Source organism: Enoplosus armatus, chromosome 18 (assembly GCF_043641665.1).
Source record: "Enoplosus armatus isolate fEnoArm2 chromosome 18, fEnoArm2.hap1, whole genome shotgun sequence".
Lineage (NCBI taxonomy): Eukaryota > Metazoa > Chordata > Actinopteri > Centrarchiformes > Enoplosidae > Enoplosus > Enoplosus armatus.
In genome coordinates, this window is record NC_092197.1 from 11,032,524 (window position 1) to 11,052,901 (window position 20,378).

Genomic DNA, 20,378 nt, shown 5'->3' on the forward strand with positions numbered 1-20,378 from the left:
GTGTAAAATGATGCTTACTTTAAATGGCTGTTAATGTCATGACACTAAAGCTATGGAGTCACAACTTATCCAGATTTACTCATTTGTCATACAACAAAGACAGTGGTGCTTCACACGGACTAAAATTTGCATGTTCTCATAACTCATTTCTAGTGCCTCAAAGGAAAACGGAGCAGAATCCACTTAAGAAATCATTACTAATTCATAAGTCTCTCTACTGAAATGCATCTCATTACTGCTTCCTTTGTCTCAGTGCAAAAGTGCTGCCGTGAAACAAGGCAAACAGGAAAACACGAAGCAGATTATTGCTGATTGTACTATACTAACAACAAAGGATGAATGTTTAAAGAACTGTAGTTTACAGTGAAAAGCATATTGAAGGTCTTTGGGTTGAACAAGGCATGAGCTCAAGCAATGTTCAGGGTTTGTGGTTGTGAAGTACGTCCAGTGAAGATCCAGCGATTACTCGTCTTTGTTTGGACTTTATGTTTTATTGTGACAACACAGATATTCACAGTTAAAAGTTGTAAAAATGTTTTAAAAAATCTTACAAAACATTTTGACATATTAAAACACAGAGAAAATACAAAACTACATGTTGGTGGTGTGAAAATACACTTATGTTTTTGATAATTTTGTTCATTGTTAGTCTACTTTTCTTTTCTTTTTAGGACATTTTATAGCATTTCCTCAGTCTCTAAACAGAGATTATAATATGCTCAGGGACCTGAATAAGGTTCGTTTCACATACAGTAAAATCTTTAAGATCACAGTAAATGTTTTGTTTGGGCAGCTGACGGCCTACAACAGCCTTCAACTCACATGTCAGTCAGGATGTTGCTTTGAAAGTTACATGGCTCATTTAAAAACGGTTCTTACATAGAAAATTACGTAGTGCAGTCAGAAAATAAAACATTCATTAATATGAAAGGACTTGGTTTTGTTTTGTTGGACTACAGATTTGCTTTTATGGCTCGCTGCTGCAAACACATTACACTTTTGGTCAGGAGTGTGTAATCCTCATAAAAGTAGATCTCAGCAGTAAGAGTAGCAGCCTCATGGTGTGCTCACTGTGCGTTAGTCTACATCATTTACGTGGTCAGGGTGACATCAGGGTGTGTGTGTGTGTGTGTGTGTGTGTGTGTGTGACGACTGGTTGGATTGAAAATGTGTATCTGTGGAGTGGTCCAATCTTCTCAAAGGATAACTTGGGTCCATAGTTTTGTCCATCATTCAGTCAGTCGAGTGAATTGCTGAGATCTGGTAACATGGCAAGATTGCTAAGGAACTCATTTAAACAGTCCCCATGGTTACTCAAATTTATTTGGCTAACTATGGGGGTGATGTTACAAATTACGCACATTTTGCCAAAATGATAAAAGTTAAGGTCCACTTACTGGCTTTTCTAGAAATTTCAACTGTCATGACAACTGAGTAAACTCCATTTGGTGATGAAGACAGTGAGATGCAGTTGAAAGCTCCATAAAAAGCTAGTAAGGGGACATTGAGTGAATAATATTTTGTCAAACTACTGTCAAAACGTCAAGAAAGAACTTTCACGCTCATTAAAGAAGTCGATTTCTTCCGAGATCTCTGCAATTACTGTGCTGAGTACGATGTTGTCTAACCAATAGAAATGATGAAAATGAGACCCAAGTTATAATAAACTGGAATTATCATTTAAGCTTAGTAGTTTCCAGTTTGATTGTGTCGCTCATCAGTCCTCACATTTTGTTGTCACGGTTTTGGCACATTCATTGTTCTTAAGGCTGAAGGTTCAGTCAGTCAGTCTTTAGGGCACATTTTAGTGGGAGGGTAGTGCTTCCTCATGGTCTGTATGGTCAATATCCAGCTGACATCCCCATCTTCCTGCTGTCCGATACGGCTGCAATGCATCCATTCTCCTTTTCCACGGCATTGACTACATTGAAGAAGTGTATCCAATTCCCGTCTTTGTGCCCAAGAGCTCTGAGTCCATTTATCACAGACTGAGGGCACATAAAACACACACACACACACACACACACACACACACACACACACACAAATTAATACCACTTATCCTTCCCACTTCAGATTTCAAAACTGCTTACAGGTAAATGAAATATGACTTTGTAGGATTATGTCCTGGTAATCTCTGTCAGGATCCATTAACATGAATAGAAATGTTATTCATTAGATAGACCGTCACAGTCTGGTGAATCTGAACGGCATTAATGGACAGTGAGGATAAGAACCTCACCTTGTCAAAACCAGGCTCAAAATTCAACTTGTTCTCGGAATCAACAAACACGATAGGCGCAGCAATGGCGTCCTTCAGATTCATCCCCAGCCACAGGTGATTCATTATAGACTGCCAAAATAAAAGACAGTCATGTAAACAAAAAAGGGAGGAAGCAGACAAACAAGTATTCAAACAGAGTTCAGTTGAGTTACCATGGCCACTGCTGAGGTAATCATGCTTCCTCCTGATCCACCAATCACAAGGAGTCCTCCAGACTTAGACTCCAGTATTAGTGGAGTCATTGAGGAGGGAGGCTGCTCACCTATGGCAATAATTACACATATCAGACAGAAAAGAGGCTCAATGACTACATTAAGTAATGTCTTTAATTAAATTGCCTTAGGTTTACAGGCTATGTTTATGTCTGTGACTTTACCTGCCCTCACTGTGTCTGCTCTCCCACAGAAGTCAGACAGTTCATTGTTGAGGATGATGCCTGTTCGAGGAGAGTAAACGGTTCCTCCAAATCTACAAAACCAAACACAACACAGTAGACTGAGCGGATAAACATCATATCGGAGTAGACTTGATATAATATAAAGTAAATACAGAAGAGGCTTCCTGCTCACACTTGGTTTATGGTGCTGGTGGCAGACACAGCTAGTCCATCTTCATCCAGGACCGACACGTGTGTCGTCCCGACGTGATCAGAGGAGGGCTTGACATTGTAGTAGTAGGAGTTGTCATGGGTGCAGTTTGAGAAGATCTTGTCCCTGATGCGATTAATGAAGGCAGGATCAATCAAATGATCTGCAGTCTGAAAGAAGAATACCATTTCAAGATTTTGTTGTAATTTTTGCCCTAATTGGACAGTTTACAGTGTAGATAAAGACAGGAAGCATGCAGGAAGAGGAGGGTATGACGTGCAACAAAGATTCCCCCATTGGAATCAAACCAGTATGCCGTATGTCAGTTATACGGAATGAAATACTCACTTTTTTTGCTGAGTTATTTGAGAAGATTGATACATTTTTACACGTTTTTGTACAGATTTTAAAAACAAAATATAACCAGTTAATTAGTGAACTTCAGATGTGCTGGAAGTCTAATTTTGTTACATTTGGGCAAAGCCAGACCAGCTGTTTCCCTGCTTCCAGTCTTTGTGGTAAGCTTCATATTTAATGTACAGACATGAGAGTGGTATCAATCTTCTCATCTAACTCTTGGCAAGAAGTGTATTTCCCAAAATGTTAAACTTCTCCTTTAAACACTAGGCCACATTTTTTTGTTTATTAAACCTGCATTCGTACTGTAGCACAAGTGTAATCAAAGAATTGACTATTTAATTGCATTAGCGGTATTAGTGTTTGTGTTTACTTGTGCAGAGACTGAAGATGGAAATTAACTGGTAGCTAAATCTGGTATAATAATCTTTCATCTTTATATGAGATTAACGTTTTTGTACATGGTCCCTAACAAATAAATGTAAAAAACTCAACTAAACTAAATAATAACACATCCAGCAGGCATGGAGTAACACTTATTTGGAGTTGTGTTTCTGTCTACCTGGAAAAATGTAAGTTTAATATTCATTCTCCATCGACTCCTGAGGGAAATATGTGGCTCTTTAGCAGCATAATGCTCCACGATAAAACAGCTAAATTTGTTGCTGGGCAGGTGGTGCACAGTGGGTTTATCAGAGATGTGACTAGAAACAAGGTTGATTAGAAGAGGAACAGTGAAGTTGCAGGACGTCAAACCAAAACAATGAGCTGAAAGATGTTAAACGCTGCATAGAGCTGAGGGCAACTTCAGAAACGGGTGATAATTCTCTGTGGGTTTGTCGCTATGAACAACGCATCTCAATTTTTTCCCTTGTTAATTTGATTAGTGCAGCTTTAACAAATGCGATATTTCTTTCTTGGCCTTTTGAACACATGATGTTTTACTTGTAATATCTTTTGTAACAATAACAATGAAAAAGATTCCAACCTTTCTGTTATTAAAGACAGGATCACAAATGCTCCTCTTTTGTCCATTAGCAAATTTAACTGCCTCTATGTAACGATGGTACGTCTGAATCTTCTGGTCACCATCCAGGGAGTTTGGAGTCAAGGGGAACCCTGTGGATAAAGGAGAACAACAACCAACTTTAAAACTATTATGCTCCACAATCTCTTGTGTTTTTACTTAATCATAATTCAGGGTATAGGATAAATAAATACTAGAATTTAATGCAATGGCCACAGTAGGTCAAGTCATCGCAGTACATGAAACCTTTCATCAGTCTGAGAATGAAGGCAAGCAGGGCGCCTCCGGAAGGTGGCGGAGGGATGTGTATCTGAGTATTTCCCAGAGGAACCGTCCAAGCATCTTCCACCCGCACCTGGAAGGAATTCAGATCCGCCATTTCTAATGTCCCACCTTAGAGAAACATGTAGGATATATAAACAGCTTGTTTATCATAAATTCTATTTACTTTTCCGCTTTTTCTTTTTTTACATTACATCCAAGTATGTTGTCTATTCAAGTATACACCACCAACTTGCCTGACCTATGTTGAAATTGCACCAACCTGCAGCTTTTATGTCTTGGATTAAGTCATGTCCAATCTTGCCAGTGTAGAAGGCAGCTGCCCCTTGTTCTGCAATTATTTCCATGGTTTCTGCAAGTTTAGGAAACTTCAGGGTGTCTCCTTTGCTCAGAACGGTTTTGTTCTTGTTGCAGAAAACTTCACTGGAAGAAAGTATCCATGTAAAAGAACATATTATAACACAGGAACTATAAACAGGATACACTTTTGCAGAAGCAGACAAGGAGCAAGGGCACTCTTTTCACATACACACACACACACACACACACACACACACACACACACACACACACAGCTAAATCTTGCATGTGGATGATGTTACGCTAACAACAACAGTGTGCAGCCCTGTGCTATGAGAATATAACAGTCATTTTCACTAATCCAGAAAGTGTCAACTGGGTGAAACTATTATGCAATGTGAAATCCTGAAAGTTAAATACTCAGAATCAATTGTTAACCCAGGGGTTACGAAAAACTAGCATGAAATGAGTTAAACCAGGGATTTATAGGAGAGCCCTTTGCTCCAGGACACACTGATGAGAAAAACCCTTTTAGTTCAACAAATATCATTTTTGGAGACCTTTAAAGGCTCTCAGCAGCTATTGAGATGCTGTACCAGAGAGAGCAGCTCTCCACGCGTGTTCTCACGATGGGATGGTTCAGGAATTTTCCCAGAAACGGCGGCATAGGGATGCCCCCCCTGGCCAGTTTAATTGTTGGCTCAAACAGCTTGGCCCAAGGCAGCTTCCCATACTGTTTATGAACTGCCTCATAGCCCCGCAGCTCTCCGGGAACGCCGATCCACTGGCTGCCTGCAATGCACAGGTGCAGCTGCATTAAACAAACCATGGAAACCATCAAAACTTCAGGTGGACTGACTGTATGTGGAATACAAAAGGAGCAATACAGATTCTTTACTGTACTCCACAATATATAATGCATGATATATCTCTTTACAACTGTATTGTACTTTTACCAAGTAGGGGGGTAAAAGTTAAGTGTTCCCACTTATTTCTATGAGACTGTGAGAGGACATCTCAAATGCTATAAATTATGTCGAAAATGAGTCAAAATGACCTATTAGAAAAACATTTCTATGAGTTACTGGGATGACATTGCAGTGACTACATGAGGGAGCATGCGTAGGAAATCTGTATTATAAGCTAATGCACACTCATGGACAACTCTGCCTACCTGAGGTCAGGCTGAATGTGGTGGGACAGTCATTTAACAGGTTTGTTTTGAAAGACTGTGGCACGGTCTCTCTGAAGTTGTAGACTTTAACATTGCCTGGGAAGAGATCATTAGTTAGAATGATCGGCCCAATCAATTATTATCATTATCACAAAATTCAAATCACACTTATGAAAGAGAAGACCCACCTGTTTTATTTCTAATAGTTATTATAGAGCCTCCTCCAATCCCCATGCTCTGAGGGTTGACCACAGATGTGCACAGAAGAGCTGCAATGGCGCCATCTACTGCCGAGCCCCCCTGCTGGAGCATGTTCCTGGAAAACAGTCATTATCACTGGATTTATGGGAAGTATGTGAACAAACAGTCAGTCACTAACTGTCTGACTACTCACAGCATATTTGCCCAACCACAGCAACACATGTACACACTTTTTTGTAGACCTCAAGGTTCAATGTTTCAGGGTGTCATAGTATTGGAGTGCTGCCAAGAGGCAAGTTTAAACCATGTGCTGATGCTTGAGGTAATCTTCAGGCAACATACCAGGAAGTTGCTGGCCATGGTGGTTCTTCTTTTCTTTGTAACTGAATTAAACTGGCTTTTAAATCACAACAAATTTTTCTTCATTAGGATTATTCAACTTAATTATACTACACAACAGAGCATGCAATCTTAAATCTGAACCGTCTCCGAAAGCTCTGAAAGGGTCTTTTTACAGAGAGGTTGGCATGGGGTCAGATGTGTTCACTGAGCAACAAGAGAAGGTAGTGTTGGGAATGTTTTGGCTCTGGTGAGGTCGGGCCGACTCAGGGCCTTGTAATTTGACAGGTTTAACAGACGAAAAAAAATCAGAGGAGGAGGAATGAGTCAAATACAAATTTGATTAAATTGAATCAGAAGAATCTAATTAAAAGTGTCTCGTGTGAACAGTGTAGACAGAACAACGAATGCAATAGTTGATACGGGTTTATATCTTTACATTTAGATGTCACAAACTGATGAACTTTTGAATGAAAATCAAATGTATTTTGTGTATAAAGGCTCTGGTGATTTCATTTGTGCGTACTCTTGTTCGGTTTTTTCTCCAAACCTGAGACGGTACAGTATATACTGTAGGTGTAGGTGAAAAGTGGAGATTATCTGCAAAGTGGAAGCTATCTCCCAAAAAAGCAAAAAACTAAACTTTGAGGAAAATGTTCAGCAAATTGTTTAGTTCAAGAGAAAAAGTGAATTAACATTGGTGTCAGACTTTAAAAGACAAAGGCTGATTGATACAGACCAGACTACATTGTATTTTCCTGACTCCCACTATAATCACCATTCACAGTGAACGTCACAGTGAACGAACACATTATCAAAGATGTTCTTTAACTTCTTTAACTCTTTATCTCATCACAGTCAGAATGCAACAATCAAAAACATCAAAGGGTGAACTTAAAGGTTTCTGTTTACAGATGAACATGTTGCCTCTGTGCATCATCACGGAGCTCATATTGTCTTTGCTGTGACCTGGGAAATGAACCCCTGACTAATCTTGGCCAAGGACAGAAAACAGAAAACCTCTCTGACACTGAATACAAAAGCAGGAAGAGCGACAGGCACATGCCAGTTAAAATAAACTCACCTTTATTCTACATTTGAAGTTACTATGATGACAGATTGATGGAGTTCACATTGTGGCTCACCCTCCACATAACTGCATCAAAGAGTTCATCAGAGAAAGAATCAAGTCTCTCCATGTCATAATAGAAAGATAAACATCGCTTAGTGGGTCTGGAAACCTGTCAATCGCATCCAGCAGGAGAGTTTGAACATAAATCAACAAGAGGGTAGAGGAATCAATGGCCTGTCTGCACACAGCTCTGCAGGTATTATCTCTATTCTTCAAACAGAGCCTATCAAATCTCTTAAACTGCTTATCCCATTGCTCAGTTCAGCTTTTTACTTCAGCCACAGGAGCAGGAAGGTGCTGCCTGGTAACCTACAGAGCTCTGAATAACTAGTCATTACTGTGAATAAAGAAACACAATGATGGAAATAATGTAAGTGTAGTAACACACAACTTAATTAACTTGCAAAATCCAAAAAAAAAACCCAAAACGTGTTTATTTTAAGGTCTTAGACAAAGTTTGTTCAGCCGAAATTAGGTCCTATTCAGCACTGATTTCTCTCGATAAAACAAAACTTTTTTTCCCGTCTGAAGGTGATCTTACCTGCCGATCTCGGAGCAGCGCAGCGAGTCCGCAGACACGGCCGCATGCCTGAAGCTGCCGCTGGGACACCCACTGCCCTCGAGCGAGGCGATGCACATGCAGACGACAGCAACCGCGCAAATCAAACCAGCCAAGATGAAGCAGCACACCAGCCAGGGTTTATATTTAGCCATTGTATTTTCTGTGCGGGAAACTTTGCGTTGTTGAAGCAACTGTTGCTGCTGCCGCTCAGTGCGCAAACACGCTCAATGGAGAGGGCTGTAATCCTGAAGGCGCGTGGGTGCGTTCAGCCCTCCAATCCAGCTGCTGGCTGCGGTCCTGAAGTTCAAGTGAGCAGCCGCAGGACGGAGTTAGTGGACAGCTTTACTACTAACGTAAATCTACATTCACCATCCCACTCCCACCACCCAAAACTGGGGGAAATAACCATGACGTCGAAGGTATTCCCAGTTGCCCCAGCGTTTGTGTCTACTAAACTTCAAGTGGCTTTAATGTTTTAAAGAGAAACCATGTTTTATGAGTTACAGGCAACATGACAAAGCGCTTCCTGACATGAAACCGGATTTCACAAATTATCAGTTTCACTCTCATCTCTTTCACATTGATAAGGATTTTAACCCCTTGTTCTCTTCCAGCTCCAACATTTCTCATTTTTCTGGCCCACAGTATCAGGGCCAACAGCCCGCTCCCTGCTATACCATTACACTGGTACACTGTGACCTGGAGTGGAGACAGGAGTCTTTAAACTGAGGTCAGGAAGTGTATTTCTCGTTTCCTCTAAAAAAACCCCAGTTGTTATACGCCCATGGTCTCATTATCTTCCACCTACATTTAAGTACCAAAAGGAACTGGTAAATAATTTCTACCTGATTTACTCTAAATGGCACTTTACATCGTGGGCTGTATTATAAAGTAAACCAAAAATACTGTACCTGTATTTTCATTTTGTTGTCTTAACTGTTCAGTGGCTTCTGGTTGTTAAACACAGTAATAAGACCACATGAAACACTCTACACAAATGATCAGTTTTTAATAGGAATGACCAGATAACCAACAACAGCATACAGCTTGAATCTTCATAGCTTGAATTTCATATTTATTATTCAGCACTAAATGCACTCTAATTATATATAGTAAATATATATAGTATTTTGTGTTCTTAAACTGAACCATTGGGGCTATAATTATTAATTAATTAAATAAATATTTCAGATACAGTAGCAGCCTACAACATTACAAAGTTTCTCCTTTGTGTTTATTTCTATTGCAGGGTAATAATAGTTTATGTCAGTACAAAGTTTTAAGTATGTACATTGCAACTGAGCAAATTCAGAATTGGCATCTTCCGCATGCTTTATGTTGGGAGTCTCTGGTGCCTGGACGTAACAGATGAGATGGACCTTGGAGAAGTTCCAGACTCTGCTGATAATACAGAATGAGAAACGGCATTGACCTCTAAAGCTGTTTGAAATGCAATGATGAGTTTTTAGTATTGACTGTGTCCATGCATGCAAGCTGTGCCAAGATCTTCTCTGATATCAGGTTTGTGTTGTAATAAACGTATACAAGTGAGGACAACTGGGGTTTTTATGTGTGTGAGTTACGTGAAGTGATATAAAGTGCCAGGAGCAGTAAAAGAAAATGCACCTGTGCCTGATTATAAAAAACAGAGAAAAGAGGAGATTAAGATGCGATTTGAGAGTTTAATGTTTGAGGGATTACATTTCCAAAAAAAGATACATTTTTACTGGCAGTTTGATAATAACTGCTGTAAACACGCTACTAAAATAATTTCACATAATTTGCAGCATTTGAAATGATATCACGGGACAAATCCTCTAACTTCTCACCCATCTGTTGAAGGGTAGACTCAAACTCGGTATGAACCTGGACTAAATTCAAAACATAATGAAATAATTACTTTTACCATCAGTTGTTGACATGCTTTGTGCCCATATATGTCATATTATAGATATCCATACTCCTTTCTACCTCCAAAAGCATCCTGAAAGTGCATGAAATGTTGACACCATTGAACAACTGGTGTGTCAAAGGCAGCTCAGCAAATGAAAAGTACCAAGTGAAGTTGGTGGTGGACGAGGGAGTGACTTGTCACCTCTCACACATCTGTACTGAGCTGGTCGACCAGCCTACTGTAGGGCTACCAAACAATGAGATTTCTTTGTGTTTTTGATGTTTCAGCGCATGTTGGTGAGCCCAAATCCCCAGATTCTCCAGATGGCTGGTCTACCCTTAAGCTGTGTAAAGCAAGCCCAGACTGTGGGAACTGTGGGAACATGAGAACAATGTGGCTGCCAACACCTCAGACAAGTCTCCAACTTGACTCATTTTCACTTCAGCTGGTTGTTGATACAAACAGAAGAGACCCAGTAAAGTTAAAGCAGAAACCAAAACAAAGCTCCACACTTTAAGTTTCAGCCATTCAGGTGAATGCGGCAGTAGGTGACAAGACTGAGCATGTGGGCTGGTAGATTACCAGGTCTACCAGGCAGGATAGAGGAAAGCCCATGATCACACATGGTTAGCTTGTGGGGGGGAATAGACAATACCATGCGATATATTTGAATAATCGGGTTTAGGTGCTGCTATGTCTTGTCCAACAGTTTACTTGGATGTGTTAGTGTTTGTGCTGGAGGTCACTCCTTGTAAGTGTGTCAAGTTCAAAAGACACCACAACTGTCAGATCAAGTCAAATTTTTTTTTGGCCCACATCCAAACCCATTGTTTGCTCTGCCTACTCCTTTTTGTTGGCCTGCATTGTGACTCTGGCGGTGTAGCTAGCGTCACCACCCGGCTCTTAGGCCACGACAAAGGAAAGGAAATGCATGTGGTTGTTCTGGGAAATCAAACAATCATAATAATATATAGAAATTGAAACAAACTACATTAACTAAATGTATGAAATCAGTCAATCAGTAGTGTTGTTGAGTGGATGTGTGAATGTGTAGTGTCACCAAACATAAGAAAAAGTGTGGTGAAAGGGGGAGAGCCAGCAATGGAGTGAGAGAGGGAGGGAATGGGGACGACTGATCGTAATCCTGATCCTGGACCTCAATGTGCGGCTCGGCTCGACTGTCCCTGGTGGTCCATTGTGGCAGTCGCTGACAGGAGGTGCTGAATGTGCTCTGGCAAAGGTGGCATCAGCTGCCGCTGTCCAGGGTGCTGACCCTCAGCTGGGGCAAAACCCCCAGGAAACCATATGAGTGAGCTGCTTTGTCCCTGCCATTGCTATTTATAGTAACCTTAAATCTTGAATCAAATCTTAGTTTACAGTGAGCAGTTTTAATTAACTAACATTAATTGCAACATTTATCCTGCCTGTAACCTCCGCAGGATTTCTTTGAGTTTTTTCCCCGTGTTAAATGGTTTTATTTTGGGAGATTTTCCTTATCTGAATCAAGGGTCTAAGGATTGAGGGTGTGACGTGATACAGATTGTAAAGCCCTTTGAGGCAAGATTCTTTACTTGATTTAGCGGTGCAGGTATAGTGACTGGCCAGACACCTGACTATATACGGCATGTCTACCATATATACAGTATGTTTTAAATATACGGTATATTTCAATGCTGAAGGAGAGCACATCAATATGGCCTAAATACATTCTGTCCAGTGCTGCCAATGCCCACTTAAAACTTCAACACAAGGGGGAGATAGTGTGTATATTTTCAGTTGTAAACCTCTATGCTCCTGTGATCACCCATGAAGCATCTTCGCTAATCTATAGGTTTGGTGGTTTTTGTAGTACCTATAATTTCTGCCTCATTCACAAAAAGCAGTTTGGTGAAATTGATAGTCCATTAAAGAGGGCCAGGATGAAGGCTAAGCCAGAGAAATTGAGGAGTATTTCAGTTGTAAAGGGTGCACTTTCAAGTAAGACGTTTTATATAGATGAGGAGGCCATTCAAACTGTGTTAGAGCAGCCAGTTAAACGTTTAGGTAGGTGGTGTGATGCAGCTCTCAGGGATAAGGAGCAGATCCAGGGGTTGAGGCAGCAGGAAGTGGATGGCATTAATAGCATAGAGACATCAGGCCTCCCAGGCAAAACTCAAGATGTGGTGCCTTCAGTTTGGTCTGCTGCCATGATTGTTTGTTGTGGCCCCTGACAGTGCCTGAAATACCTGTTTCAAAGGTAGAGAATGATTAACTCTATACGTTAGAGAGTGGCTGGGAGCTCCACCCTGTCTCAGCCCTGTATGGAAAAGGGATTTTGGAACTCTCTGTAGTCAGTTTAACAGGGAAGTTTAAATGGGATAAAACAAGGCTGGAGATGATGATAGTATAGGGATGCAGAAGTACAGCATCAACAGACGCAGCAGGGAGGAAGTGGAACCCAAGGGAGGCAGTTTTACAGGCAGCACTTACATAGGGTAGGGTACATAGGGCACGAGAGTGGGGGGTTTGGACTAAGCCTACATGGAGCAAAGCAACACAGTTGGCAAGAGGAAACTGGCTGTGGAGGAGATTGAGAGGCAAGAAGAGCCTGTTAGATGTGGAAGAGCAGTCTCTCAGGCAAAGCAGGGCCAGGTGACGAGTTGGGAAAGTGTAGAAAAGAAAAAACGTAGCTAGAGGGAAGTGTGGGAAGCAGGCAGGATTAGGCAGATTAATGCTGGGAGCAATTTATGATGTGCTTCCATCTCCCCAAAATCTTAATAAATGGATATGCGAGGACTCAACATGTCCTTTGTGTTCAACTATATATTCACTTCTGCACATTCTCTCAGGGTGTTAAACAAGCCTGTCTACACCTGGAGACATGCTGTGTCTATCAGCAGCCATTGAGAGTAAGCGCTTAGAAGTAAACTCACTGGATGCAATAAGGAAACAAGATTGTTTGTTTGTGAGGGTAAACAAGTCAGGCAACAAGCCATTTTGAACAGGCATGATGTAGGGCAGCTAAAGCAATGGAAAACATGGCAGAGACTGCAGCAGTTGCAGGGAATGGCTGTTGGTTACATGTCAGGTGAGTGACTGGGGCAACAATAGGTAAGTGCAGAACTTGTGTATGGTGTGTTGCTTGCTAAAATGAGTTAGCTGAAGAGGCTTTCCTGGTTAGTTTGGTGGATAGAGCAGCATGCTGCGATGGCTATGGCTGGATCAACATGTGATTACATGTTGTTGGCTAATGGTGTTGGACAAAAGTATCAATACTTTGTTGATTGCCACGGTGGGGTAGCTTTAGAAGATTGTTATATGGTGCCACAGGCAGTATGCTATTTGGCATGGAATACTTTTAGCATACTAGTTAGCTTAAACATGATGTTTATTGTTTATTCTAGTTGGTGGCTAAGGCAGTATGCTGTTAGCTTAGCACACTGTTAACGTGCTAGTTAGTGTAACAGGTTGTTTTTTCTAGTTGGTGTCTCAGGCAGTATGCTGGTTAACTTAGCAGGCTGTTAACATGTTAGTTAGTATAAGAGGTTGTTTGGTTCATGCTCAATAGGCATGCTAGTTTGCCTGATATTGTTAGCCTAATGTGATGTGGTAGGAGTGTATGATTTGTGAATAAGCTGAGGGTGATTATTTGGCTGTTGCTTGGAGGGTTGAGCAGGGTGCTGGCTAGCTTGAGATGTTGTCAGCTGGTTGTAGTTGGTTAGCATGCTGATAGCTGGTGATATTGTAGACAAAGGTGAATATAACTTGCTATAGAAAACTCAACGAAACACCAGTTATTGAGAGGGTGCCCCCATTTGATTCCATGTTACTTTATGATTCTTCTTCTTCTTCTTCTTCTTTTTATTATTATTATTATTATTATTATTATTGATCGGTCAAAACACAATTTAACATGAATACTAGGCTTTCCATAAGAATGCTCATATCACATGTTTTGGTGCATTTTACTGTGTTTTGATAACTGAAAGATAAGATAGAAGTGTCTAATAATATTAAATATCTAATCTAAGAGATTACAAATTAAAGCATTTAGACATCTCTTTCCCTGTGGGCCAAGTGTAACTATTGCATCTGTTGTAGCTGAATTTGTACACAGGAGGGATATTAAAGAGTAACTAATGACCTTTACAAGACCTGTAAATAGAAACCCCAGCCAGAAAACACATGCATATTTATGTTGATTGTTGTTGCATTAGCTTTGTGTCACAGCCACAGACCTATTATTTTCATCATAACTCTGTGTGAATGCCTACAATACTGCAGTGTAATCACAAGGGGTTGGATCATTTAGTTTATTTTTAATTATGAAGCCAATTAATCTCAGTAAGTCAACGTGTCATAATGTATATCTTCATAGTTGAACAGCGCACAGAGATAGTGCAGGAGCATATTTTGCTAGGATACCATACTGTAGGTAGTTGTGCTCCTATAAATAGTGCATAGTTATTATTCTGCCCTCCCTGCGTCGCCCCCCCCCCCTCCAGCCCCCCCAACCACCCACCCACCAATTCCAGCCCCTATTCATTCAAATCCGCCATTCTACTGTATATGTGCACTGCACCTTTACAGCTCTCAGTCAATGGGATCTGTCAGTCACAGACATTTTGTTCTTTCTTTTTAGGGTCTGTAACCTTTTCCTTCTTCAGCAGAATAATTCATGATTCTCAACAGTCACTTGTTTTTTCTTTTGTTAATGTGTAGTTTGGATCATATCATTGCTAACATGCAACACTCCGAGGCTGATAGACAGATGAGTGACCAAAATATACTTTTTTTCTGTGAGGCATAAATAGTTCCAAAACAATCTTCATCTGGCTGAGTCAAAACAAAAAAGAGTGAGAAATGTAACAGTGCAGCTGGGGAAAGATGGAAAAATACTAATATTTGGATTACAGACTGATTTCATAGATAATGCATCATCCCAAAAATATACACTCCGACCATGTCAGTGCAGTACATTTATGCAACTTTGTTTTGTTGCAGTACATTTGCAACTAATGCTTAAAAGACATGTTGAATGTTATGGACATTTTCATGCAAATTACTGATATTATTCCACCATTTGTTATTCTTTACCAAAGAAGTAAGGAAATGTAAACATGGCAGGTATGAAAGGCATACACTTGAATAAGATTTGTAAATCACAACATTTAGCAAAACTCTTTTCATAGGGTAATGAAAGCCATTTAAATAGCTGATTTTATTTATGAGTCTATATGAAAAGTTGACATATGGATATTATGAATCAAAATAATCATAGAAACCAGTATATTTGCACACAGTTCTTTTTTGGGAATGTATTAGGTCATTATCTGTGCTTATCTGTGCTTGTCATATCATAAAGATAATGTGTTCATAAAATCACCGTAAATATAGCAATTGTGCTTTGAATTAGAACTGCATTTAGTGCCTATTTGTTAGAATTATAAGTAAAATGTTACTAGTAAGTTGCTGGTCTTTAGTTTACTCCTTTTATCCGACACATTCAAAGTGAAACACACCTGCTGTGACTGGTAACAGTAACACTGATTGAACTGCACCAGCTCTCCATTTACTCAGATGAAACCATTATTTGAGTGGGTGGAAATTAAGCAGTTTTAAGCTCAAAGGAATTAACACCTCCCTCATAGAGCCGTGGCTGATTGGAAATCAGCACATGAACACATCACCATGTCCTTATACTAACCCATTCAAAGAGTCATTTCAAGAAAACGAACGGTTTGTTGTTGACAGTTTATTGGTCCAATGTGCCTAATGGGCTATCAACTAGCTATTGATTACGCTTCAACACAGCACACACGCTGCGTCACAAAATAATCTCAACAAGCTCTTTCTTAGCTTTCAGCGCTTACCGTTAGATGGTGTCAACAAAACAAAATGTAATGAAAGCACACACGGCCTGTGTTCATTTTAAGTCAAACTTCAAACCAATTTGGCAGCAAAAAAATATTACTTTTATTATATATATATTACAGGTAGAATGACAAATGGCTAGCGGCGACGATGGTTGTGACAATAGACTGTATATAAAGATGGACGACATGACAGCTCCGCAAAAGTGAAGCCAAAACATCTCGATCGCCCTCTGGCTGCAGTTTAGGTCATAAGCCCCGCCCCCTCCATGTTAGTGGATGGCACATGGGCCAAACTAAAAAAATCAAAGTACATGTCAAACAAATTTTTCCCAAAGATGGTTTCTGTCATTTGTTTGTTCAAGTGTTCATTTTTCTGAAATGTTTGGTTATAACTACTTATTTGATGCCATAAAAACAGGGTGAGATGTCATTATTGACAGCTGTGATTGACTGTGTCGCGATTGGGTCAGGTGCGTGTGTATGGGCGGGACCTCGACTTCACGGCTCCACCACCCAATCACCACTGCGCAGACTCTGGCACCATGTGACGTCACCAGCGCAAGATGAAATCTAAATGGTTAATTCCTCTCCTAAAAAAATCTAGAAACATAATTTAGTGACATAATGACAGTTGGTCATTGGCTGGAATACTTATCTACCTCAAGTTCACTCGTAAACTAGCTCCCAAAGCATCCTTAATAAAATGGGCAGAACAAGAACACTTCCAGGTATTTAGATCATACTTGGCTAAATGTGGACAGACAAGAGTGTAGATAAAGAAAGGCTTTGTGAGTGATTGACACGCCCTCACTGTCCATAGATTCTAGTGACCTCATGTAAATCCCAGCATATTACACCATTACACTGTGATGGCATTGGTGGTGTAGAAAAAATATTTTTTTATTGATTCACCAGCAAGACTGAGCAAAATATACAAACTGTCGGTACAGCAGCACCGAGCACACACTTCCATAAGAGCTCAGACTATGAACTGCAACTGGTCTTCTTCTGTGTGGCTTTCGTTAATGTGCCGCAGATAGTTTACTCTGCCACCTACTGGCGAGTGCAATAAATATGTAGCTCGAAAAAAAAAGTGATAACACCTGCAGGAATTAGGGTTAGGTAATGGAGATCGTGGTTAGGATTAGGAAAGTCTGCAGATAAACATCAAATAGAAAAGTGACACTTTGTTCAGCATCTTAATCTGATCATTGAACATTTTGTAAAACTAAATAACGGTATGCTTTTTTCAAAGGCAAACATACAAATGAACTCAACTGAAAGTTGTTTCCTTTGGCTTTGCAGTAGCAGGGAAAGTGTTACAGACTGCCGACAGATATATATGTAATGCATATATTACAAATACATATTATTTGCTCAACCTAGCATGTTTATAGCTTCCTATGATAGTTTTGTGCCTGTCAGGATGATCTTGGGTAGGAACACAAAGTTAAGAAAGAATGAATAACAATAGTATTAAAGAAGTGATCTTTTTAAAACCAGCATCTTATGTACAAACACCACTTGACAACTGAGTTCTCTCAGGAGTCAGCAGAGAGTTTGAGAGCTTGTTAGGTGTAATTCATAGCATCTGGTGGACCTTCACCACGTCGCCTATTTAAGCCACTTCAGCTACCATTTTCTCTCCTTGTACTCAGGATGGGGAATCATTTATGCAATTAATATATTGCTAAATTGCCACTAACTTCTAATAGTTTCAAGTTTCTCTTTGTTCTTATGGTTGTCTTACCCAGGACTCCCTGCAGAGCAGTATTGATTATTATTATCCTGGTAAATAGAGTAAACTTCCACAGTAGTTTGGTTGGTTCACTTGAAATAAAAACAATTGCTGGCACTTGAATTTTGTGACTTCCTTCCTTGTCACACACATTTGTGATGCCACACATCGCAGCTCTGGCCCTGGGTGGAAAACTGTGAACATTATGTCAGGGAACCCAACATGACTGGTGTTGGGTTGCGTCTTTAGACTTCACTACTACTACTTCAAAGTGATAGCTACAGATATGCCTTTTTTTGTTTTCTCTGTTCAAATTTAACAAATACTCTTTAATTCAATAATTACTATACTGATACAGTTTATATAACTTATTACGTTGTATTCCTCCAGGCCTCCTCCTCCCAGAGAAATCACAAAGAGAGGAAAAGGGAGACACTGGAGAGCATGTTAACAGGAAATACCACGTCTTGATGATTACTGCCATTTGGCTCTGATCTCTGCCTCTTATAAAGTTTATGTAAAGACTGATTTGTTACTTATAAAATGCAAGCTACACAACCCTCATTATGTAAACTGCAGTTTGCTGACAAGGTTATAGCTCAAGATGATGCACGATGCTCTATGACCCCTTGATGTAACATGTTTATCAGAATATTGTTTATTGACGGTTCAATACAGCCCCAACAACGTCATCTATGAGAGGAGGGAACAACTTTTCATTTGCTGCTGCTGCCTTAGTCTATGACCATGACCGGGTTTTTCTTTTTAAGTATTGGGGTGGGAAGCAACTCTTTAATGAGCTTTTGCTTCTGCAGTATTGTGAAAGTATCCTGACACAGTTTGAAAATCTGGCAAACTCAAAAATGATTCGAGCAGACCTCCCAGCACAAAGTAATCAAGTGTATTTTGACAAATTATTTAGCATTTCACTCATTTTATTATTGATGATTTGTTTCGTTGGTATTTTATTAGTTATTGTCCACTCATGCCGAGAGACAGATACTGTAAGAAGTGTTATGTCAACTGAACTGAAACCATTATGTTTTTGCATAATTAGAAATATTTCCATCATACATGAAGAACTTGTGGTAGATACTTTTACACTTACAATTGAACCTTCTTCAAGTTTCAGGTATAAACTGAGCCGCCGTTTAAGGTTAAGAGGCGCTGACTGACTTCCTGAATATTTGATTATTAAATGAGTTGTGCTGCGGTTCATTGGGGCATTCAGTTAATTATCATATTAGTCTATTGATGACAGCGTGGCTTTCATCTGAACTCGAAACTTGAGTTTTGTCAAAGTATCAGTTTCTAGATTCATGCCGGTTCCATGTGATCCTGATTGTCTTATTTTAGTGCTGATGTTTCGTCCCCCACACAACGGGCTCATCAGATGAGTGAGCAAAATGTTTTGATGATTCAGATGAGGGAGCTCTTTCTTCACCTTGTGGGCCCCAAGCTGCTGTGTGGTTAATTATTTACCCTGCTGATCAATCTTTCAGTAATGCCAAACTGTGTCAGGGGACGAGGTTAATGGGGATGCAAGATGTGACCAGAGATACAGCAGAGAGTCGGGGAGAAGGAACCCACTGTCCCATGTCACTGCAGGAAGTACAGTACAGGATGTTTAAGTCCGCTTGTTTCCATTTCTAATTTAAAAGTGCTTTATTGGGATGAAATATCAATTCAGTTCAATTTTACTAATTCTTTTTTTTTAATATATTTGTGAAAGAACATATGATATACTCTCTTTAAATCAATGTTAATGTTGCACATTTAAAATGGCAAGTTAATACATTTGTTTGTGTCTTTTCTTCTAGAATGTATCTGTCTTTTCAAAAGGTTTACAAAATTACTACATAAAATGTATATAGACAGTATATGATTGGTTTCTCTTATATCTTCATACTTGTTGTTTATTTTTTTTCAAATCAAAAATGTTGTTTATAGTTTGGGATCCCTCCCTCAGCTGGAGCCACTGGTCTGCGATTGTGATCCACTTTGAATTAGATTTTAATAGTTTATATATGTAGAAATATTCCAGGGTAAGTGAGTAAGTTGATCTTCTTGAGCTGAGATTGTTTTGTCAAAAGACGATTATTCTTCACACAGGACATCAACAGCACACCAAAATATTACATTACATATATTCCCAATAATAGTGGTGTTTGTGAGTGCAGAGCAGCAGCAGCTGTGTGCATGGCAGCACTTGCCATGAAAGTTTGTTAGGCCATCTGACCCTGCTGAGAGTTGGAGCGGGTGATGTCGGGGTGGTGGGGATTGGGGGGATAAATGCAAAAATAGAATGTGACAAAAAAACAGCATGTAATTTTGTTTTTTAAGCAATTATTTTTTCGTCACTTCTATGTTGTTGGTCTTTTTTAAAATATGTTTATGTAGTTTATTACCACACACCACATTTTCCTGTTGTTTTTTTTACTCTCTCTGTCTCTGTGGACATTAAATGGGCCATATTGCACCCTGAGGCTTGCATGTCCCCTGCTGCAGCCCAATGTCTACAGAGGGGGAGAGCGCCAAAGAGCGGGAGGGGCATATGAAGAGCAACATATATAGAAAGTGCTCGAGATTTTAAATATGTTTTTGAAAAAACAGCATTCACTCATCTTACAGGAATGACATGTTCCG

General features: G+C 39.9%; 1 protein-coding gene across 1 annotated transcript; it reads right to left on the bottom strand.

Moving 5' to 3' along the window:
• Nucleotides 1–1,590: 1,590 nt before the first annotated feature.
• ggt5b (gamma-glutamyltransferase 5b) lies at nucleotides 1,591–8,535 on the bottom strand. The gene is made up of 12 exons (XM_070924769.1): nucleotides 8,225–8,535; nucleotides 6,200–6,327; nucleotides 6,012–6,107; nucleotides 5,434–5,629; nucleotides 4,800–4,960; nucleotides 4,502–4,648; nucleotides 4,217–4,347; nucleotides 2,854–3,041; nucleotides 2,661–2,752; nucleotides 2,437–2,546; nucleotides 2,243–2,353; nucleotides 1,591–1,988 (listed from the first exon to the last, which is right to left on the bottom strand). Exons 1-12 carry the CDS (start codon nucleotides 8,395–8,397, stop codon nucleotides 1,842–1,844), a joined length of 1,680 nt encoding a protein of 559 aa, XP_070780870.1. The 5' UTR covers nucleotides 8,398–8,535; the 3' UTR covers nucleotides 1,591–1,841.
• Between the last annotated feature and the right edge of the window lie 11,843 nt (nucleotides 8,536–20,378).